Raw genomic sequence first — 22870 nt, 5'->3', positions numbered from 1 at the left:
ACAGAGGCAGATAGCAGCCAATGTCTGTGTTCCTCCTCTGTGTTCCAGCGTGCGGCACTTGTGCCCGCCCACGAAGGCGGCGCCGATTGATTTGATGAATGCCGATCGGCGCCGCCTTCATGGGCGGGCACAAGTACCGCACGCTGGATCTCAGGGGAAATCAAATGAATTTTTTTTTTCTTGTTTTCCCGTGCGGAAAACCTGCTGCGTCTTATAGTCCGGAGCGTCTAATGGTCCGAAAAATACGGTAATAACTCATCCACTATATTCAATATAACAGATAAATTGGCAAACCTATGATCTAATATTGGTCTGTACTTCCTAATAAACAATATCCTTCAGACTGATACATGTAGCCTGGAATATATATAAGCCGTGCTCTGTATATCAGGACACAAAGGAATACTTTTAAATAAAATATATATTGTGCAGTAGTCTAGCCCTGGATGGAGGTTCTCATCTGACTCTTCTTGGCTTCAGGTGGAGACATATGGCTCAATGGAGAAGAAGGAGAAGGTGGAGTTCATTCTGGAACAGATGCGTCTTTGTCTGGCGGTGAAAGATTATATCCGAACTCAGATCATTAGCAAAAAGATCAACACCAAGTTTTTCCAGGAGGACAAAACCGAGGTAATGGTTCTGCATTTGGTGACACCAAGAATGGCCTTTAATATATGGAGAGGGATGGAGCGCTATGTAGAAAAGTGGCTGAATTCTCAGCCTGTGCTATAATCTGTGCAGTGTCCTCCCGGCCCCTATTACCTGGGCACCCCACCAGGCACTTTTTAGTAAACACCTCTCTGTTTTTGGGTGGTTACTCAAAAGTTGGGTTACAATACCGGGACTGCCACCCACCTATAGCTTCTTCCCTCCCATTACAGCAGAAGAATACTGCTGTATATAGTCCATACGGCCTTTTATTGTGTATTAAAGTGTTCTTTAACCCGCTTTTTTCTTTACCCTTCATTTTGCCTTAAAATGTAGCAATTCAACTCTGTTTGCAGTTTACATCAAAAATTTTAACTGTATTCCCAATCTGTCTTTCTACAGGAGTTGAAGCTGAAGTATTACAATCTCATGATTCAGGTGGATCAACATGAAGGCTCCTACTTGTCCATATGTAAACACTACAGGGCCATCTATGACACCCCCTGCATCCAGGCTGAGAGCGAGAAGTGGCAGCAGGTGAGAAGAGACTCCCCATAACCATACTGACCTTACCTATATAAACCTATAGTCATTGTGCGTCCCCTTTGTGTGCAACAAATGCCCCCTATATCCCAACGAATTACAATATCTGATTTTTGTGTCTGCAGGCTCTCAAGAGCGTTGTACTCTATGTGATTTTAGCACCATACGACAATGAGCAGTCTGACCTGGTCCACAGGATAAGCACAGATAAGAAGCTGGAGGAAATCCCTAAATACAAGTGAGTGTGTGTGATGGGCCCACTCCTTACTGGTAAGCTTTCCAATTCACAACTGGGTGGACCCACAAAATAGCCAGCTGCTCTTTGAGTTTGTATTGGCTTGATATGGAATATCTTCCTTCCAATAAAAATGATTACATAAAATGGTATTTGGTGAGAAGAATAGTTTATGAAGTGGCCACATTGTTGTAATTTAGTTTTACTGTCATGGTGTTGTATGAACAATTGCAGAAAGTGGCCTAGGGTCCTATATGGTTTTTTATAGTTGGGTCATGTGACTGTCACTGGACAGCATAAACAAGTCCTTATTTAATCTGAGATTTTGTCTTCACCTAGAGACCTGTTGAAGCTCTTCACCACCATGGAGCTAATGCGATGGAGCACATTGGTCGAGGAGTATGGCAAAGAGCTGCGGGAGGGTTCGCTGGACAGTGTGTCTACCGACGTCTTCAACTTCTCTGAGGAAGGAGAGAAACACTGGAAGGACCTGAAGAATCGTGTTGTGGAACATGTAGGTCTTAATATGTGGAAACACTGGAGACCAATCCCTCCAGCAACAAACCAGCTGAGGGTTCTGTTTAACATGCACAATGCTTGCTTTTGTGAGCCCTGGGGTTGTTTTGGTTCGTCCAGAGATTGGGAATGAGTAGAAGTGAATTACTTTCACACAGGCATGAGCTAGAGTCGTGTTTGTGGTTGAGACTGGGCAATTTATTGCATGAAGCTAATGCAATGCGTCAGTAATATGGTAACAAGTATACAATGTATTAATCTTCATGTGTTGCTTCATCACTGCAAAGGTACAAGAAGAGTGAGTTATGTTCTTGACATCCATATGAAGCACTACAAATCCCAGCACCCACACAGATACCTACATTACAACCTATTACCCCCAGCTTTCTATTTGAGCTCAGCATTGTCCATTAGGAGCAGTATATCTATGCTAGATGTATGCGCCAGCCTTCCCCATGTCCTGACATGTCTTCTTAGCTGCTCCTTGTAATATTTATGGCTGATTGTGTGCTTGGACAGCAGCTAGTGATAAATGAGGGCAGCCGTCTCCTGTAATCCTCCAGTGCTGCATTGATTCTAGTGGGATGGGAGGAGTTGTTTGTCTGACTAACACAGTGCTGTGTTTTGCCTTTACAGAACATCCGGATCATGGCAAAGTATTACACAAGGATCACAATGAAACGAATGGCCCAGCTATTGGATCTCTCTATCGATGTGAGTAATTGGGAGCCTGAGCCAGAGGCAGGGGAATGGGTGCTTGTCATAAATTCTCTGTAGCCTTAATGGATGGCCCCAGGGTTGCATGTCCCCCCATTGGATTGGGGTGGCCGCAGGGTTGCATGTCCTCTCAATGGATTGGGGTATCTGAAGGGTTGCATGTCCCCTCAATGGACTGGGGTGTCTGCAGGGTGCATGTCCTCTAAATAGACTGGGGTGGACTAGGGGTGGCCGCAGGATTGCGTGTCCCCTCGATGGACTAGGGGTGGCCGCAGGATTGCGTGTCCCCTCGATGGACTAGGGGTGGCCGCAGGATTGCGTGTCCCCTCGATGGACTAGGGGTGGCCGCAGGGTTGCGTGTCCACTCGATGAAGTGGGGTGTCTGTGGGGTTCCTTGTCCCCTCAGTGGACTGGGGTGGCCGTAGGGTGAGTGTTCCTTTATTCACATTAGTGATAATTGCAATGTGTTTAACGGCTTTGTAAAACCAGAGGAGGAACATGCAGGCTGAAATAAAGTGTCTGTACAGGTAATAACCTGCAGGAAATCATTGCGGTTAGACTTGAGTATGAAAATCGGTTGCATTAGCAGAGTCTTACCCTCATTTGTGAGCTTGTGACCTGAACCAGTGGGCAGTAACAAATGCAATGACTGTGACACTTTCTGTTCTTTTTCAGGAATCTGAAGAGTTCCTCTCTACCTTAGTGGTGAACAAAACCATTTTCGCCAAGGTGGACCGACTGGCCGGCATTATTAACTTCCAGAGGCCGAAGGATCCCAACGACCTTCTGAATGACTGGTCGCAGAAACTGAACTCTTTGATGGCGTTAGTAAACAAGACGACGCATCTCATAGCCAAGGAAGAAATGATCCACAATTTGCAGTGATACAAACTGCGCTGTCACGGGAGGCGACTAGTGCCGGGCACCGTGCCTGTCTGGGACCCAAACATGCGGTAGTCGGCAGGCTCTGCGGGGCCCCAGCTTGGGCTGCTCCAGTGTATATTATGTTTTTTTTTTTTTACTTTGTAAGTCTCAGAGAATCTAGGGAACGTTTGACATAATAAATGCACACGTGGTATTGCTTGTGTAAGCGCTGCTGCTCTGTATGGTCTCTTCTTTGTAACGGGGTCTATACCCCCTATATAAGGGGTTATTTACTGTACTCCTAGACCAATCTCAAGAATGAAATGCAGCATTTCTCCAGGTTATGAGGCCTCCACTCCTTTTATTTTACATCCAGGATGTCCAGGGAATGTCACCACACCTCACTGCTACCCCCTGGCGCTGCAGAATATGTAATGGACAAGAATGCCTTCTCTTGGATTGATCCATCACCTATCCCAGGGGGCAGAAGTGAGGCTCAGCTACGCCACCTAAAGGTGGGTTTTATGGGTGCAGCATATTTATTTTTAAATTGGAGGAAGTTTGACCCGTTTGGTCAGGGGTCGGCAAACTTTTATGGCCACTAGGCCATTTCAGGGCTGTGCGGGAGTCCTGCCCTAATGGCTCCACCCACCACCAGGGACCGCCCCCTGAAGTGAAATCCCTTTTCTTCTATGCATTGTGGAGGAGAGGGATTTCCCTTCAGGGAGCGTTCCCTAATTACCACAGCGGCGGAAGTATCAACGCCCCCTGGCCGATCCGCTTGCAACCTGCTGCTCAGGAGGGGCGAGTTGCTTGGTGGCATTCGGCCGGATCGGCCATGGGATGTTTGGTCGGAATGAACTACCGGCTGGGCCAAATCTGGCCTAAATGCCAGAGTTTTCCGAACCCTGTGTTAGGTACACTGAACTATTTAGATAAGGTGTTCTGATTGGCACACTGCCTCACTTTAGGCATCTCTACACCTTTACATGGTAAAACAAAACATAAATGATTTGGTGATAACTCTTCAAGTTGTGCTTTAAATGTTGCTTGTGAGGACAACTTCATGTACGCTGCTGGATGCCAGCGCATTATGCCCTTGTGTGGGTGAGGCTGCTGTTGTGTGCTTGCTGCAGAACTGGCACCACCCAGGTGAGCCAAAATTTGTAGTTGTTGTCACAGACTGCATCTCACTTTGTGAACCAGGGGGGCATCCAGCATTAAAGGAGAGTATGTAGAACAGCATGGGAATCAGCCCGGGTTCACATCCAATAATAACAGATGGGTTGTGTAGGCACAATTAGTGTCATTATTACCCCTTCAGTGCCATTCATCTGACACGGGTAAGGAGCTATGTGTACAGAGAAGGTGGATAGCCCTCAGCAGTGCACATTGAGGCCCAATGCTGTTACTGGAGACATCAGATTCCCATCCCCTCTCCACCCTGCTAGCATATATTACACAAATCATGTACCGGCTTCTGTACTGTAGATCCGCAGGTGGTGAATCAGCATTTTAGTAGCTGTACCCCCCCCCCCATGCCTTGTACTCATTATTAGCCCTAATGGAGTGTGCACCCCCCTTTCATGGCCTTTTGTTTGTTTAGGCCATGGATTGAATAGGTGACCCCCCACCCCTGGATAACATGCGACCTACCTGTGTTCCTGCTACTGCTGATCATTACACTGCCCCCATTTACTTTATTGATGAGCAGTAGGGGGCGCTGCAATTGTGTAGTCCATGTAAACACATAAGGGAATCCATCAGGGAGGCTGACAATAAAGGAAAAATATTCCCCATGTTGGTCCATTGGCTTCAATCACCCAGATGTACAACCAGGAAACAGAAACATACAAACTCCATGTTGATGTGTGATGTGAAGATGACAGAGATGACAGGACGTCCAGCAATGGTACAGGAAATATTCAGGGGTATGGAGGGGAGGACTGCTGATATGATACAGGGAATGTAATGAGGCCAGATACCATCTGTCCTCGTACAGCAGGGCTGGGGGGTTATGGGAAGAATGCAGCACAAGGAGCCTGGTCGGAGGGCAAGGTTATGGCGAGATGAGATCATCCCGGTGCTGCCGCTCCTCCAGGGAGCTGGTTAGGGATGAGAGGAAGTGGTGGACAGACAGGGGGCTTCTATTCATTCAAATTCATTACTGCAGGGGAAATCACTAGATTGGAGGTGATTACTGCAGCATCATTGGGAGTTGTTCTTTCATCTGACTGGGCAAGTTGTTGGTATTTATGATAGGGGGCGCTGTGTCTGCCTGTGCACAATGACACCTACAATACCCCCAGAACACAGAGGGGGAGCCAGAGCCCGGCCTGCACTTTGAGGACATACAGGAGGAGAGGATCCTGCCCCGAAGAGCTTACAATCTAGTAGGTGGGGGAATTTCACACACAATAGGATGGACTTCAGACTTGGAACTCGGGAATAGTAGGAACCCCCTTAAGAAGGTCATGGCAGTTTAGGATTTGTATACAGGACAGGGTAGGTTGTTCCCTTTTGGGGTTTATCATTTGTACTCAAACGTCTCCTTTTGCAAGCAGTTTGTAGAGAGCTGAGCTTTGCAAAACGACGGTAACTCAACCAACCCATTCCATCAATCATTGTTCACCGGACCAGTCTGGTGGTATATTACTGCTTCGTCAGATCATTGAAGGGTGCAACCCTTTCTGTCCGTGCATTGCTTTATAGAATCATTCACATCATCTTCCTGGGCAATGATGGGAGTAGTAGTGCAGGGATCTTTACAATTCCTCGTATCTGGTGAAAGCTACGTCTCGTTTCTCTGAAGATATCTGCTGATTTTATCTGTCCCAACAGTCAGAGTAATTAAAGTATATGTCATTCCTATGGTTTGCATCATGCCTTGCTGTATACACTTATTCAAATCTTTTCTTGGAAATCCCTGGCAATATTTTTTTCCACTGTAGATCCTGCCATTAATGGCACGTTGTGCTGCAGACTGACAACACTAAGCCGCTTCCTCTTGGTTACCATCATCGGTTCTGATTTACTTTGTCTTCTTGTCTGATGGTTCCAACCCAAAATCCTATCCCCTGGCAGGCTGATAATTGGACGGCACTGGCTTATTGTTGTCAGCGGATGTTCCTGGCAGAATCACCTTCAGACACGCGGATCTGGCAGCATCTCCAGATCACAAACTTTGCAATACACTGTAAGACCTGGTGCAAAACATACTGCAATGTAAATTGTGAGCTTGTGCACTTTAGGTTTGGAAGTTTCCACAGGTCTGAATCACCTTAGGACACTCAGATCTGCACACAGGACGGCTCCATCCAAACAAAGCGAGTGCAGAACAGAACGTTACATAACCAACACTTGGCTGCCAATATCTGCTGTACGAGGAATGTCCTCACATTGTCATTTCTCCAAGCAATGCTCCCAACGTACTGCTGTGGATAAAAGTTACAGCCGGCCTCCTATAGAGAATTTATCATTTCTATATAACATATGAGGTGCTATAGTGGTGTGATCACACGGCCAGTACTGTATGCTATGAATCGAGATTCCCGACATTTATTACCATCTCACGTGTTTGTTATGTTTATTGTGGATTTAATCTCGGACATCTTTCCATTGCAAAGTGCAGATCAGTAACCAGTCCGGAGTCTGCAGCTGCCCCGTATTGGCTGCCATAACGTACGCAGGTATTTTGCCAGCCAGGGATCACTTTGTTGCAGCCCTGCACAGATATTGCAATATATTGAATCCATACGCCCCTGTTTTTATGGAGACGTCAGTAAGGGTGTACAAGAGGGTCCAGACCAAATCCATTTCTTCCAGGACTACAAATAAAGGCTGCCATGCCCGCTTGGTTTATAGGTATGTACAGACGTCGCTGGAAATGATCAGAATCCAGGTGTATGTAATCCCGAGTATTAGGCTTTCTTTGCTGTTTTTGGGTCATTTCAATATAACATTGGTGGCTTTTTGTGATATCTGTTTATGGAGTGCAGAAAGATCCCAAGCAATGTTCTCCTCCCTGACTATTTCACCCCACGTTTTATGGAGAACAGAGGGAGGTGTCGCTATTATAAAGCACAGATAGCTCTGGTGAAGGAGGGGAGTAATGTCTGAAAAAGGAAAACTAAAGCAGCCACTGATTACCTGCAATGCAAGACATTTCTGTTCTTTGGATACAAAATAAACCCGTATTGTTCCATTGGCTCAGAACTGCCAGAACACGCATTCTGATTGGCTGTTGTGAGTTCCTGAACCGTACACATTGATCCTTGTGCTGACCTAATATAAAAGAAGTGTAGTTTTATTTTTGAAACAAGGAAGGAAGAAGCCGTCTGTGGTTACAGCAAAGAAATAATAAGAACGTAGCGATCTGTGGCCGGCTTTGTCACCGGAGCCTGACATGGTCACATATAACCAACATCTGAGATATTGAAGCCGCTGATCGTCCTCATGCAGAATCCACGGAACGTTTCTAATTGCTGCACACACCGTCCTTTCATTTAATGTTGTTAAAAATGACCTTTCAGATTTAATCTGCAGCTCATTAGGAATTTCTAGATCTGCCAAAACCATTACCATCATGGCAGCAAAACTAGACAATCCTTCCCAGCATCCTCTCTGATTTTGCAATGCAAATAAAAGCCAGAATGCTGAATATGACACCTCCAGCTTTAAAATTAAAGTGTTTGTGAACTTCTCTGTGATTCTATTGTCAAAGCATTTGGTTATATCTGTTTAATAAGTTCAAAAAATACCTGTTGATCCTGCCACAGATCTAAGCTGATTACTGCATTTGTATCAACTAAAAAAAAGTCTGAAACAAACTAATTCTGCCTCCATATATGTAGAGATTACTTTGTATTGAGGCTGTCTGTATTGTCTGTATATTTCCTTGGTTTGCACAGATCTTAGGAGAGTATTACAGCAGCCAGGACGATGGGTGTGATGTAGATAGCAGAGGAGGGATCCAGTCACTTCCAGGAAGCGGAGTAATCTGTTAATCCCAGACAATGGGCACAGTTAGAAGGGCTGGCAGACAGGTTTGCTCCTTTGCTGGAGTATTATTCCATGCTGATGGCATAAATGAATAATGAAGAGGCGGCCCGTCATGATGTATTGGGTGACATTGGCGGCAAACTTTACATTTTACCATTTAAATGAATTTAAGGCAAAGCAGTGTGGTCATTTACCCATTCCATTGTGCAGAAAATACTCTTCCTTTCCTTACTGCTCCACTACTGGGAATTAACCAGTACTCCAGGGTATGGATAAGCAAATGTGACAGGGCTGAGCCAATCCGTGAGACCCTTCTCTGTCACATGGGGAGGCCATAGTCCTGTGTAAGCTATGATTTGACCTAAGCTTCCATGGGGGGTGAAGGGTGTTGAGGCTGAAGCTTATGGAAACAAATCTTACCATGGCCCCTTTGCACTGCTTTGTTCAGCCTGTATAAGCATTGTGTAAGAAGGCGGCATTGGCATCAGTCCTGGGCATTAGTCACTACACCCCAGTGCTGCACCCTTGGAGGTGACCACATGTTGCCCGATGTCTTTAAGTATTGGAATACAAAGTTGAATATAGAAAGCTGGGCTTTGAGCTAACCCTGTCCGTTTACTCTGAATGGTCCCATTAGAGCATTATGGTCACAATGTCCACTTATTAAAACTTCCAAGGCAACATGGGCGTTGCAAAGTCCCTGGAAGTCTGATAACATGGAAGGACCCAGCTGGGTGCTCGATCCCCATTCTTGGCATCTCTGATAAGTTAGGTTAAAAGTTGCAATCTTTACGCCAATATTTCTGGGAGCAGTTTTTTATGTCTGTAGGATAGAGTTACAGAATTTCATCCGCACATCAGGAACGTATAAGCCTATATATGTAGAATATAAGCACATTTACACTGCCTCATCCTGAAATATAGCATATTACACATCTTGCAGTTCGTGTTTCTGTCTCCTCTCCCGGTAAATGATTTTCATGCAGCTGCTATATAAGTGCAAGCATTAAACATAAACACTGCCAGCTTCCATGATATATTAGTAATCATTGTGTCTGAGTCGTGTCTGTCTCTGGAATTGGCAGCATGCAGACATTACCCCCCAGCTGTCTGCACCAGGCTATGGGTCCGGAGTTGACTGGTAGAAGGCGTTGTGTTCAGAGACTTGTGTCGTGATGGAGCACAGCAGCACACAAGCACAGCCCTTTCACCAAGTTGCACCGTGTGACGTCCAGGCACAGGGACCTCACTGTCACTTTCACGCTTTGTCATCCACGCTTTCCTCCCAGCAAGATAATTATGAGGGCTTTTCTCATAGGGAACCATCAATGTCAGAGAAGTTTGCTGTACTTTCAGCTCTGTAACTGTCTGAAAGTTATGTCTTGATATATGTGCTTTCTGGGCTCCAACTGCAGTCAGGTGTATACAGTGTAAGGTATTCACCTGCTTTCATCCTGTACATATTATAGCCGACTTCCAGCCTTTGCACTAGTCCTGCACACTTGTATAGGTTCCTTTCCTGTGCTGAGATTGGCTTGCTGCAGCTTTTAATGCACAAGTAGATAGAACCTGCTCTCCTTTTCAGGCTGCGGAATGTCCAGCATCATCGATCCCTTTTCTCACCCATTGTATTTCTGTCCTTCTAATTATAAAGACTCGGCATCACATGTGGGCATTCAAATACATCCTGCTTCAGAATGCCCACTTTGGCAGCCACAGCATTTTAATATTTCTCCCTTCAAGGAGATATCTCATTTAGGGCTGAGATATGGAGCTGTTATGGGAAATTATGTACAGCACCCTTCCAGCGCTCTTCACCAGACATAATTGGCCTGCCATGCATAGAGAAGCAGAGAAATCCATTGATGACATCGCTGGGGTCTCAAACCAAAATGGGTTTTGTAAAAGAACATTATATAGCATGTAGATTGGGGGAAAGGAAAATGTCAGCAGTAAAATCTCAGAAGAGGTTCTTCCACTTCCCTTCTGCAGTCACTGTGTTACATTTCTGGGTGATGAGGTGCTGATGTTTTTGAATTTGGCCGTTGTATAATGTGGTGTTCTCTGTCTCTTCTCACCACAGGATTTCTGTCGCTAAGTCATGGCAGACAGAAGACTGGCCTATCCCTGTGAACAAGCATGTGACTCATTTAGAAGACTTGACTATGAATCGGCGGTGCAGCATTGCACAGACTGTCTCCTGTCCCTCAGCCACTACAAGAACACACACCCCAACAAAGCCAACTCTACCCACATCAACCGCATCAAGATCGAGAGCTTACTCTACAGAATCGCCTCTTTCTTACAGCTGGTAAGTGCTAGCCCGCTCTGTATGACCTCCGGGCATAACAATGGCAGCGCACATTACAGTCTGATTCTACAACATCCCTAAAGTAGAATCTGTACAACCTGCATGCATTCTTTTTAAGATTTTTTAAAGCTGGTTGCTTTGTCCTCTGACCTGAACTATCCAATAAATTTATACACAATCAGGTTGGTCCTTGCATTGCATAGTTCTTGGTATGCCTAATGCAGATTGTAATGTGTGGTAAGCATTAAATTTACCAGCTGCAATGAGGTATAGGCACTGGACATCTCGTGTCTTCAGATTTTGCTGCCAGACCGCTGCTTTCTTCATCCTGAAGGAAATTTAAGGGCTGCCATTGCTGACCTTCTTTAGCTAAAGATTCAGGGTTCATGTATCATTGTTTTCCTCGCTGTGCCTAAATAACGCCAGCAGATTGGCTGCCCTGGACAGCAGTAACCCCCCTATTGTCCCAATGGTACATACATGTATGGTCTTATGACTAGATCTGTTACTAACTTCTGCCTTTGTCTTCCTCTTTCAGAAAAATTATGACAAGGCGGACGAAGACTGTAAATTGGGTGAGTCTACATACTGCTCATTTACAATTCAAACTGTGATTCTTGTCATCTATGCTGCAGTCTGATTGTACAACCTTTTCTAGACTTACCAACCACTGTATAGTGCAGGAGCTTAGCTGACTAGACTATAATTCAATGGATTTTACACACAGGTCCTCACATTATGTAGTAAGCAAATCTCTCAGGGAGATTGTACAGCCAGCGACAGATGTAGATTGTTTTCTATTAATTGCAAAAATGACAAAATTTACATTTTTAAAATTAAGAAGTCCTGCAAAGGTGATGTCATACTAATTTTTGGGGCTTTGAGCCAGCAGAGGTGGGGGATATCTTGCCATTCCATCCAGGTAAAGGTTTTATTTTGGCTGCTGAGCCTTAATTAAGTCCAGGTAATTTAGTTAGACAAAGCACATTGTATTCTGTCCTTTTAGGCAGCTCCTTTAGCTTTACAACTCCAGAAGGGTGACAGGTTCTCTTTGATACAAAAGATACATCCAGGAAGTGCTGAGACTTCCTGTATCATGAATTTAGTTTTGAATGAAAACCTTCATAATTCAGGAAGCTCACTGGTTTATTGAACGGGCACCCAGTTCACAAGTTGGATCAGAAGACGAGAAAAGGAGCAAACGAAACCTAAGATAGTCCAATGTAACCTAATTTAATATGTTTTCACATGGAACGTCCAAAGTGTTGCAGTCGTCATCATTATTCCCCCTCGTCAGCATGACATAATCTAATAATTATAACAATATCTATATACACAAAAGAAAAAAGTTCACATACATGCAAGGTGGATTTTCTTTAAAAAAAAAAAAAAAAAAAAAAAAAAGGATTGAAATATAGACATGCAGCACTACAGAAAACAACAATCTTGTCTATTTATTAGGTCATAGACATAGCATGTCATATTGCTATAAACCCAAGTCTTGTGCTTGTGTTCTTGCAGTTCTTGGCGCCAGCCGGACCCAGCTGGACGCCTCCGTTCACGCTGTACTTTGCTGTTTGCACCTGGAAGGAAAGCTGCAGATTGTGGCCAGTGTATTGTCAAAAACACTCATCGGGGAGCCTTTGGTAAGCCATATTTACTGATTGAAAACATTGCTAATGGATCAATGTCACTTCCACTAAAAGCAGCCCCTTGTAACATTCCATAGCAACTATTTCCGCGGTGCACTGAAATCTGCTTGGCTGCAGTGTTAAGTTTTTGTTTGACACTAATTAAAGGGGCGCTGTCACCTACCCATTCAGGACAAACAGACAATGTCTAGTAGCTTACCACCCCATATAGTGTATTCTCATCAATTCATGCTGCTGTACCTGTACCTTGGGCAAGCTGCAATGTCAGATGGTGTCAGAGCTCACACGGGTTACCAATATCACTGCTCCCGCATGTGACTGCATTCAGGTTTGATAAATAGGCAAAGTGACTGAGGATCAGGGGATAGGGGGCTTGGGGAGTCTATTTTATTTTCAGTTTGTATTGAACTTTTTAACGGATTTCAATATTCCTCTTTCACATTTGATGTAGTTGTCATATCTTTTTACTTTGATTATAAAAAATGATATAAATTTCAGAGGCTCTAAGTGACTTTCTCTATTTTCTGTTCCATAGAATGGTATGGTAACCAAGGATCTGTCACGGTTAAAAACATTACTTGCTGAAATAGAGGTGAGTGATCCATTTCCTTTGTTAGTAATTTTGAACTAGGTCCTGAACGAATGAAGTATTTTTTCCTTTTTTGGAGGCGATTGGTTTACCAAATCCATTTTTTTAGGAGGGGCTTCCAAAAAAAAAACTTGTCTTCGGTTTGCCATAACCGATCACAGTAGCTGTTGACATGCTTAATGTTATTTAGGTTTTGAGTGAAAATGCATCTGATATGTTCCAAGCAAGATGTCTTGTAATTCACCTAAACTAGAGGTTTGCCTCCTCCGCTCCTATGGTGGAGGTCACTTCCTTCTCCTATTTTATAGTCTTATAAACTAGTTGGCCCTATTATTCTTATTTTATTACTTTTTGCTGCTATTTAAAAACAAAACCTCATCCTGTGACTTTCTGAAATGTGTCTGATCTTTTGTGTTTTTAGAATGTCAGTAGCAGCGTTCGCAGTGGTTATCAAGCAGAGGATTTGGAAGATGGTACGTCTTACTCCTCCTGCAACTTGTAACAGGGTTTGGGATCTGTTCTTCAGCCTAACAATGGTGATTTGTGACTGCCTTGGTTTGTATTAACATTATTCTATTCCTTCAGGAACTCAGGACGGATGGCACTATAGACCACCACCACGGGGCGTGACGAGCAGTGAGGAGTACACTCTGTGTAAAAGGTATGCATGGTTCTAACACATAGGTCTGATATGTAAAGCAAGACTACAGTTAGTGTAGATAAGGCAGTATTTACTCCCCATGGTGTCCTATTCTGTGGCCTTTATATTATAGCATAACATTACCTTACTCTTCATTCAATGATCTGCAATTATGTAATATAAGTAGCAATATATTATATATTAAAGCCTAATATACACATTAAGTAATGGGTTTGAGTTTGGCATGCAGGTTTCTGGAGCAAGGGATATGTCGGTACGGAGCGCAATGTACATCGGCGCACTCCCAGGAGGAGCTGGAGGAGTGGCAGAAGCGGTACGCCTCACGTCTCATCCGCCTTAAGCAGCAGAAGGAAAACACGCAATGTTCGGGCAGTTATATGGAGTCTCTGATTGAAAAATGGATGAATTCCCTATCACCCGAAAAAGTGGTAAGTCAGCCTATGCCCTGGTATGAAACAAACCGTCTGTAAAATCTCAGCGTCTTATCATAAGAATTAATTGTTAGAGGTCGCACGCTGGAGAAGTGATACGTCTAAAGAAATTGGGCAGTTTCATGAATATTATTATATTTGTCTAATATCTAAATGCTGTTCTGTCTATTAGTAACAAGTATTACCAATGTCCATTTGATTCTATTCTGTGGCTGGTCATGGGACCTTTCAGCCTGGCCTTTTGTGGGAAAAAGGAACCTATTAGATGGCATCAGCTTGAGAGAAGTGTCTGGGCTCAGGATTCCTATAATAAAATATGAGATTTAGGCCGATGGGTTTTTTATGTAGCGTAACTTTAAAATGTCTGTTTTCTCCTACAGCTCAGTGAGTGTGTAGATGGAGTTCAAGTGGAGTACAGCCCAGATCTGTCTGTTACTGTTACCACCAAAAAATCCCAGCAGACCTGGTCGTTTCAGCTGACATGTAAGGTAGGTACCTTTTACCTTCAATCGTAAACGGTCACCAATATTTGAAATCAGGAACTCTACAATGCCATACCGTGCCTGTATGGGTTCCAGCTTATCACCCCCAGAGAATCCTGGACATTTTAATGACTATTTGTACACCTCTGTCCCTTAACCTCCTGGGCGGTTCATTTCTGTCTGGATTTATATGTCTAAAAGCGGTACATTGTCCTTCATGAAAATTTGTTTTACAGTATATTATATTAGTATGAGTATAATAAAATTTGAAACACAAAATCATGTCAAAATAATTAAATACATTTAAAAAAAAAATTTATTAAACTTTGACATTTATTTTGTGTTTTTAACTTTATTATACTATTTTATACTATTATACTGTAAGTTACATTTTCATGAAAGACAATGTGCCGCTTTTAAAAATGTAAATTCAGTGTATTGCATTTAATACAGTTATTTTGTACTGAATGCAATACAAAATAATTTGAAATTCCCGCCGCTCCCCTAGCGACAGCTGTACGCAGCGACATCACAGGGAACTCCCGGGGGAACGTCAGCGCACTCGCCGGGGGACAGACCGAGGAAGAGGACACGGCCAGAGAATGGCAGGACACTGGAAGACGCTGATGGGACCAGGTAAGGGTTTATTTTTTTTACCTAACCCAAGTGTAATTCAGGGTTACCGCTTTCAGCTTGGTTTTTTTACCCGGAGCCACACTCGGGTTTACCGCTAGGGAGGTTAATGCATTGTCCAGACTTCTAGATGTGTGGAGAACATTTTTACTCCCCTCTCCCTCATATATCCTTATTTCTAAATTACAGCCAGAAATAAAATACAGCCTTTTATTGCTCCATATAACAGTTTTAATTTAAATTGCCACTTTCTCGGGTTTTACCACACCAGGCTGTGCCCCCGTGTCCATCCATGGCAATGATGTCTTCCTAAAGGCCATTCCTTCCAGTTTCATTTACTCCTCTGTGTACTTCTTGGAATTTTGGTGGGTCCTCCTCCAGGGTCTCAGGCAGATGACACTACATAAACTAAAAATACAATTTTATTATAAAATAGTGAGAAACCGTGTATACATGTTGTTGTGTTGGTTTTTTATTTATTTTTATTTTTTTTGGGCTTACGTACCAGATATAGATTTAATGCATTGCTTTTGTTCCAATGTACCCAGTGATGGTGCAGAGTAATGTTTACAGATTAGAAGCTGACATAAAGTGTCCCAAAGTGCTGCATATATAGAAAATTGAAATACCTTCCATAATACATTTTGTGAGAACTGATTTCCTTCAGTTATTTGCTGTGGGTTGCAGAGAGGGTAGATGACCAAACCATTTATATATTATATATATATATATATTTATTTATGTGCTCAAAGTTTTTCTAGCATTCAGCAAAAGTCACCAAAGAAAATCTGTTTTACTTTTCAATAAAAGTGTCTCTTTCATCTATGGGATGCCAGTAGACTCTCCTTTGCAGACATTTATTATCACACTATTCTGTAGCAAGGTTGAGAGATTCCATTGTATGTTGACTGTACCATTTATTTTTGCAGCCCGCAAGAATCCTTCACCGGGTGGCCCTGCTATATGATGCACACAGACCTCATTTCAGTATCGTGGCAATATCCGCCGGAGACGGCAATACACAGATGCCCCAGGAGGTGCCAGAATGCTGCCAGGAGTGGGTGGGCGAAAACCTGACGCAGAATGGGATCGATCATTGTGTGTACAAAGTTATCATAAACTTCTCCACTGAAATATTCGGGACCTTCCGGCAAACTGTAGTGTTTGACTTTGGAGAAGAACCGGTTCTGATGCAGAGAATCATGGTGGATGCTGCTTCAACTGAAGGTAACCTTGATCTGATCTTAACCTTCTAATCCCAACATTCTAACTCCAAACTTCCAGTTCTATCCCTTAACCCTGCATGTGTTGGACCCATCATGAAGGATTGTGTGTATGGTGTGTCTGCAGACATTATTTCAGTTATATTTAGGGGTTTTTAAGGAAGCCCTGCTAAAGTGATATCATGTACCCTGTGTGGGGCTAATTTTGTAGGTACAGATGACTTTTAGAGTACAATTTTTTTTTAAATTATTGTGTGCTCCATGCTTTTGTTCCTGCCATACATTATTGAGGAAGCATATTCACATGGGATTTAATTATTTAATTCATTCCTACTGCCTGCTTACAGTGAGCTTGTTCACCACCATCCAACGTTCACCTGCTGTTAAGGACCTTTCACCTTACCCTGAGACTATACTTTGCCTTTCTTCCATGTGATCACTACATAATTGTTTCTAGATACAGGGATTTAACACTCAGCTTCTATTTCTGGGGTTCCTTGAGCCCTAAGTTCCATTGCCCTGTGCTCTTGGAGTTGATCATGTTACCTGAGTCCTCCTTGGCTTCCATGGATCTTCTCTTCTCTTGGCTAATCTTTATTTGCTTCCTGATCACATATGCCACAAATTTGCTCCCACACACTCTCCTGCGGATATCAGATCTAATTTACCCACTTCCCCCACAGAGGATTTGTCTGATTCTTCATTTCTCAGGGACTTGAATAATGAGTTTGCCCCTGAGAATTGGCAGTCCATTGCTTTTACTCCAAAATGAAAGGAAAATGTTACATCTCTTACCAAAGAAGATCAGCTTGTTGCTTCTGTCAGTGCCGTTTCTAGTCTTCAGTCATTAAAAACTCTCAGGACCACAAAGACTTGAACCTTTGCACCCCATTTTGAATTATTTCTTTTGGAACCACCTGAATTAGCTAAAATTCTGGAAAGCTACCCCTTGTGTAAAAAAGATTCGATTTAAATGGCCTTTTGGTGGAAGTGTCCTTTCAAACCAACTTTTGACAACATCATCCAGGATGCAGTGGGTGGCAAGAGCACTCCTTCCTCAGCAGAAGAAGAAGCGTAAGGAACAGATTAGCAAATCCTCCTCCACCCTTGTCCGTTTCTGCCTTTCACCTCAAACAAATCATTTTTTTCATCTCTGTCCAGTTTCCCTAAAGGAAGTTTCCTTCATTGTCAAGGTGTGATTTAACTTGTGTAAAAGGAACCTCTCATCACCAGCACGGATTCTCTTATTGCCCTTCCACATGGAGCCAGAAAGGGTGCACCAACTTTTACCACCTGTATATGGCTCAGGCAGACTACCACCAAGTCAAAGGTCTCAAGGTTTGGGTCAATCCTTTACCGAAACGCATTGCACTGAACCTGAGAGCGCCCATTAGTTTTTTGTCAAGAGTTTGTATTCAAGATCTGTAAGTCACTCCCTTGATTTTCTTTTTTCTCCTAAATTCTATCATGTTAATTTCCCAGCTTTATCTGATGCAACGTTGGCGCATTAGGTCCTTCAGTTGGCTTTGTGCCCAAAACTCCATGTTTATTTTTTGTTTTGGGCCCCTTAGTATTTGTTGAGTTGCCCTTCCCTAATTTGGGGTGATTTGTACATCAAGGTAGTGAAAAACTTTGTGTCCCCAGATGGATATTAAAAAACATTAATTTTGAATTCACTGTAAAGCCAATTTGGGGACACAAGTTTCTTATGTTCATGATCATATTCTTCTTACTGCTTTTGCCTAATACTCAGGCATGTTAGTAGTGAGGGAGGTAAACCTCCTATGGGCTGCCCTACAGTTGTTTGCTCGTGCCCAATACACCTTCATGTGGCAATATAACACATTTTGTGTCCTTTAATGGACTTCCAAAAAAAGAAATATTATATTAATTATAGAATTCTTATTAACACATTGTACAATCTGGCTCACATGAAATCATGTCTCCTAAGTCAGTTAACTGTGCCAAAAAAAAATCTCCTTTGCCCAACAATAAAACCCGTAGAGAGTTAAGGCCTAATCAGACTTGGGGTTGCAAACCAATCCTAGTTACCCTCAGCTTCTGTCAGCCCCTGCGTCATGCAGGTAAGGTTGCAGTTTGCAGAGGTTCAATGTTTTCAGTAAGTTGATGGCCTTTTCTCAGTCCTCCCGCAACCCAACTGCTTTGATCCGCTGTGAGCTGCAACTGAAGTCAATGGAAGAGGCTGGCTACTCAAAGGTAGCCACAAATTGTGTTTAGCAATCACAGCCACAATCCACCAAAACCGCACTCACAAAGTGGCTCACATTCGCTCCCATTTGGTTGAAGGGAAGTGTTAAGCTGCGTACACACGTCCAATTTTTATCGTTGGAAATGAATGACGAACAACCGATTGGCCAAAAATCGTTTGTAAAAAAAGTAACCAACGACGCCGACGAATGACGATAGTCGTTGGAAATGAACGACCAGACCGGCGGATCGGATTGGACGATGATCGTTGACCATCTATTGTGTGTACAGTCGTTCAGTGATCGTGCATGTTCTGAGCATGCGCGATGAACGAATATTTGATCGATACAGGCTGTATTGTGTGTGTGTGTGTGTGTGTATATATATAGTGTGTACAATATCTTTGAACGATCGTGTCGTTATCTGTATGTACAGGATCGGTGCTATACGATCGTTCGCAGATATCGTTCGTCGTTCGTTTACAAACGATAATAATTGGAAGTGTGTACGTAGCTTTAGAGCCTACTGTGTGAAATTTACATTAGGCATCTCTATGTGAGTGTGGCCACAGCATTTTTACTATGCATTTTTTAGTATATGTGCTATGTTCAGTGACCTGAAATTATATACACACTGGGGGGAATTTTTATGAGTTTAGTCTGTAGATGGCGCTCTATAACAATATGCTGCTTAGTGCTTCATTTACCAATCACACACTTCACAATATTTTCTTTCACTTGTACACATAATATTAACATTTAATGTCTTTTATTACAAAACAATTTAAAACTTAAATTGTACTATTGCAATAAGTTTATAGTATATTGTGTAGAATGGTTCAATATGACCACGAAGTCTGCATGCTAGCCTGTGATTCCAACTTATATATATTTATTTATATATATATATATTTATTAACGCAAACTGTTTTCTGTTTAATTCTACATGTACCTAGTATGTGTCTGTAATTTGTGTTTGGTTGTATACAGATTTGTGCGTCCTTTTCTGTATGGATTTGTGTGTCCTTTTCTATATTTGTTTCTAGCATGGCCCCGGTGCCAGTGTCAGGCGATTTGTATTAACATGGCGCCGTGTCCCTGCTGCCCTGCCAGTTAAGCCTGTGAAGATGTTCCATGTTCATAGTACCGGATAATTTCACAGTCGTGTTATTACAGAAGCCTCAGGCTCCTGAGAAGTTCATTGAGTTTTCTTCTCCACTTCCACTTTCTGGCTGCCCAGCTAATCAGACAGAATAATGAGACGAGACAGAATATTCACCTTTCCATCACCATCTGTTCACATTGTGTAACGGGGAGCTAAAAATGTTCTACATGCATTAAGAAGCATTTGTTTGTCCTTTATGATCCGATTATCACAGACAATTCACAAATCACTTCCATCATGATGATTGTGGGATCTGTGTGTATTCAGCTACTAATGAACTACAAGTTTCAGCATACCCTTTGTTGTATGTGACAATACCCGTTGTATATGTTGCACTCTCAATTTGTATGTTTTTCTCTGCAGACCTTGAATACTTGATGCAAGCCCGTCAGCAGCTGCTAACAACAGCAAAACGCTGGGACTCCATGTCTAAAACCATACTAGAATTTGAGCCGAACGAAACTACTGAACTTGAGAGGAGCCTCCTCAGCCGATACCAAATCCCGCTCTCTGCAGACCAACTGTTTACCCAGTCTGTGCTGGACAAATCCCTGACTAAGGCCAATTACCAGTCCCGCTTGCACGACCTGCTTTATATCGAAGAGATTGCACAGTACAAAGAAGTCAGCAAGTAAGTGTCGCATTTCCACTTCCTGTCACATGACATCCTCATACCCCGCCATGCTATGTCTCCAGGTCTTAGGAATGGGGACTGGGGATCTATATCATACATCAAGCTGAAATATTCCAGTGTCTGACTTGTCAGTGAACTTTCAGTATAATTAAAACAAACCAAGTGTGTGTGAAATAACAGCAATAATTTATCATCTGCCTAATCTGAAGGTCAGGATGGATTTCTAGCACAAAACCACATTTCTCTTTTAACGTACATCCCAAGACCTTATAACTAAAGGACTTCTCCGGTCAGATTAGGTCCCCAGAACGTCTGATCCTTAGCATCTTTGTATTGTATTTTATGTATTGAAGAGTGGTAGCACACCATGGTGGGCTGTAATTCCAGAATTTCTGAAAAAGATCTGCAGATGGCAAGATAAACACAATAAATGCTTGGATCCCTTTGATAAAGGGAAAGTCCCATATTTACAACAAATCTGAAAATATTGGTTGATTCGGTATTCTTGGATCATTGTGAGTAATCCTTAGATCTATTGAATCATCTGAACACACTGATCATTATTTTTCAAGCTGAGGATCTATAATTGTCATCGGTGCAGGATTTGGCCACAAGAGGGCCCTGGTGAGACCAAATGGCGCGCCATGTGATTAATACCAAATCATGATCTCCATTCTTCTTACATTTATTCAGGCTTTTAATTCACACCTTTAGAACAGGGGTGTCAAACTCTGGCCCCCAACGGCCTTTTATTTTGGCCCCCAAAGGAATCCAAAATATGAACTGCAGCTGGCCCGCCTCTGCATTGAAATAGTGCCACTACTACAATTCCCGGAATCACTCGCAGCTATAAACCAGCGGGCTCTCTGCCTTTGTGTGGCCCCGCATTGGACTGTTTTATAGACGCAAATAATGCCGGGATTCTTAGTAGCGGCGCTATTTCAATGAAGAGGGAATTCCAGCAGCGGGCCACTCATAGGATTTAGCCCCGCATTGACCACGTCTGGTATTTCCAGCACTCCCCTCAGCTTTTCCTCGTTACTCCAAGGCATGGACTTGAATTGTTGGTTTTCATAGAAGAATATTGTTATTATTGTTAGCCTGAGCAAAAAGGTTACCATTGAAATTTAACTCAGAAGGCTACAAATAGAGAAAGGCATTAGATTTTTTCTTAAATTAAAATTAAAAAAAAAAATGTTATGCCTCTTTCTCTACTATAATCTTGCTCCAGAATGAATGTGAAGCAAAACCTCTTTGTTTCCATATGAAAAGAGTTTATATCTAAAGAGAAGGAAAAATGTTCTAAATTGTTTTCAATAATTTTCAAGGTTGGTCCGCGACTTTGTCTAAGTTTTTAATTTTGGCCCTCTGTGTAATTGAGTTTGACACCCCTGCCTTTAGAAGAAGCCCTTTACCCAATCCTTAGACAATAGGATGTGGAATAAAAGTGACGGAATAAGAACTCATAGCTTGCTCTCTCACATCAATTCCAGGTTTTTTACTCTGCTATATCTGTAGCTATAAGCTGAGCCCTTCCCTTACCTGTGCTATATGTTGTGGTGAAGTCTTTGCCTATGCCATTATTTTGTAAAATAAAAAGTTGGCATTAAGGGGCTTACATTTACATTGCGGTACCCACTGTCTATTCCCTTTCTATTAGATCTAATGCTGTGCACTGACTAATACAATAAAAGGAACGGCCTGGGGTACAATACACCTCATCATAGACATAATACAGCATACTAAGCTCTATTCAAGTTCCCTTGTAAGGGAGTTACCCTGGCTCCATATAGGGTTCCTCGTCCTCTAAGTAAATGTTCGATCACTGTAATGCTCAGTTCTTTGGCATTATTTTTTATATGTGACATTTATTAATAAACACATTTCTCTCTCAGGTTCAACATCAAAGTACAGCTGCAATTGGTGATGAGCTTCATGCTGACTGGCGTGTCCGGAGGGGCAAAATATGCCCAGAATGGGCAGATCTTTGGGCGCTTTAAACTCACTGAGACACTTTCTGAAGACACTTTGGCTGGCAGACTGGTCATGACCAAAGTGAATGCTGTGTATTTGTTGCCAGTCTCGAAGGACAAGTCCTTGCAAAGTCAGGGCAGCAAGGAGAAAGTCTTTGAGGCCCTGATCGAAGAGAAGACTAAGGAGTACATCTTCCTGAGAATATCCAAGCAATGCTGCGAGGAGCTGCGGCTTCGACTCGACCGGGAGATGCAGGTGAGCCGGGAGTCCAAAGCTGCTGTATTGTCGGCACATCCAGGAGAGGAGAAAAACTACGACGGCAGAACAGCAAACCTGCTCGTATGTGTCATCTTCTGCACGTCTGTACTATTGTTTTACTCTGGC

General features: G+C 42.9%; 2 protein-coding genes and 1 long non-coding RNA gene across 4 annotated transcripts in view; all 3 read left to right on the top strand.

The window, feature by feature from the left end:
* Positions 1-3754, top strand: part of PSMD12 (proteasome 26S subunit, non-ATPase 12) — a 7707-nt gene extending 3953 nt beyond the window's left edge. The window contains exons 6-11 of the mRNA XM_072414081.1: positions 481-630; positions 1051-1185; positions 1317-1429; positions 1766-1940; positions 2579-2656; positions 3335-3754. Of these exons, the coding sequence (XP_072270182.1) occupies positions 481-630; positions 1051-1185; positions 1317-1429; positions 1766-1940; positions 2579-2656; positions 3335-3544 (861 nt within the window). The 3' untranslated portion in view covers positions 3545-3754. The remainder of the gene's footprint in view (positions 1-480; positions 631-1050; positions 1186-1316; positions 1430-1765; positions 1941-2578; positions 2657-3334) is intronic.
* The window catches only part of LOC140332865 (uncharacterized), a 359753-nt gene that overhangs the window by 82188 nt on the left and 254695 nt on the right, over positions 1-22870 (top strand). The gene's annotated exons all lie outside the window — the stretch shown is intronic.
* Positions 9913-22870, top strand: part of HELZ (helicase with zinc finger) — a 41253-nt gene continuing 28295 nt past the window's right edge. Inside the window, exons 1-11 of one of the 2 annotated variants that reach the window (XM_072414080.1) lie at positions 9913-10835; positions 11374-11410; positions 12357-12481; positions 13023-13079; positions 13498-13549; positions 13662-13737; positions 13967-14165; positions 14549-14656; positions 16213-16510; positions 20242-20509; positions 22408-22741. In XM_072414080.1, the coding sequence (XP_072270181.1) occupies positions 10626-10835; positions 11374-11410; positions 12357-12481; positions 13023-13079; positions 13498-13549; positions 13662-13737; positions 13967-14165; positions 14549-14656; positions 16213-16510; positions 20242-20509; positions 22408-22741 (1764 nt within the window). In that variant the 5' untranslated portion in view covers positions 9913-10625. Of the gene's footprint in view, positions 10836-11373; positions 11411-12356; positions 12482-13022; positions 13080-13497; positions 13550-13661; positions 13738-13966; positions 14166-14548; positions 14657-16212; positions 16511-20241; positions 20510-22407; positions 22826-22870 lie in introns of both variants that reach the window. The other variant, XM_072414079.1, reaches the window with a different exon arrangement.

This window comes from Pyxicephalus adspersus, chromosome 6 (genome assembly GCF_032062135.1).
Source record: "Pyxicephalus adspersus chromosome 6, UCB_Pads_2.0, whole genome shotgun sequence".
In the NCBI taxonomy this organism is placed as follows: Eukaryota; Metazoa; Chordata; class Amphibia; order Anura; family Pyxicephalidae; genus Pyxicephalus; species Pyxicephalus adspersus.
The sequence above is the reverse complement of the archived record's forward strand: the minus strand, read 5'-3'. Positions and strand labels throughout refer to the sequence as shown.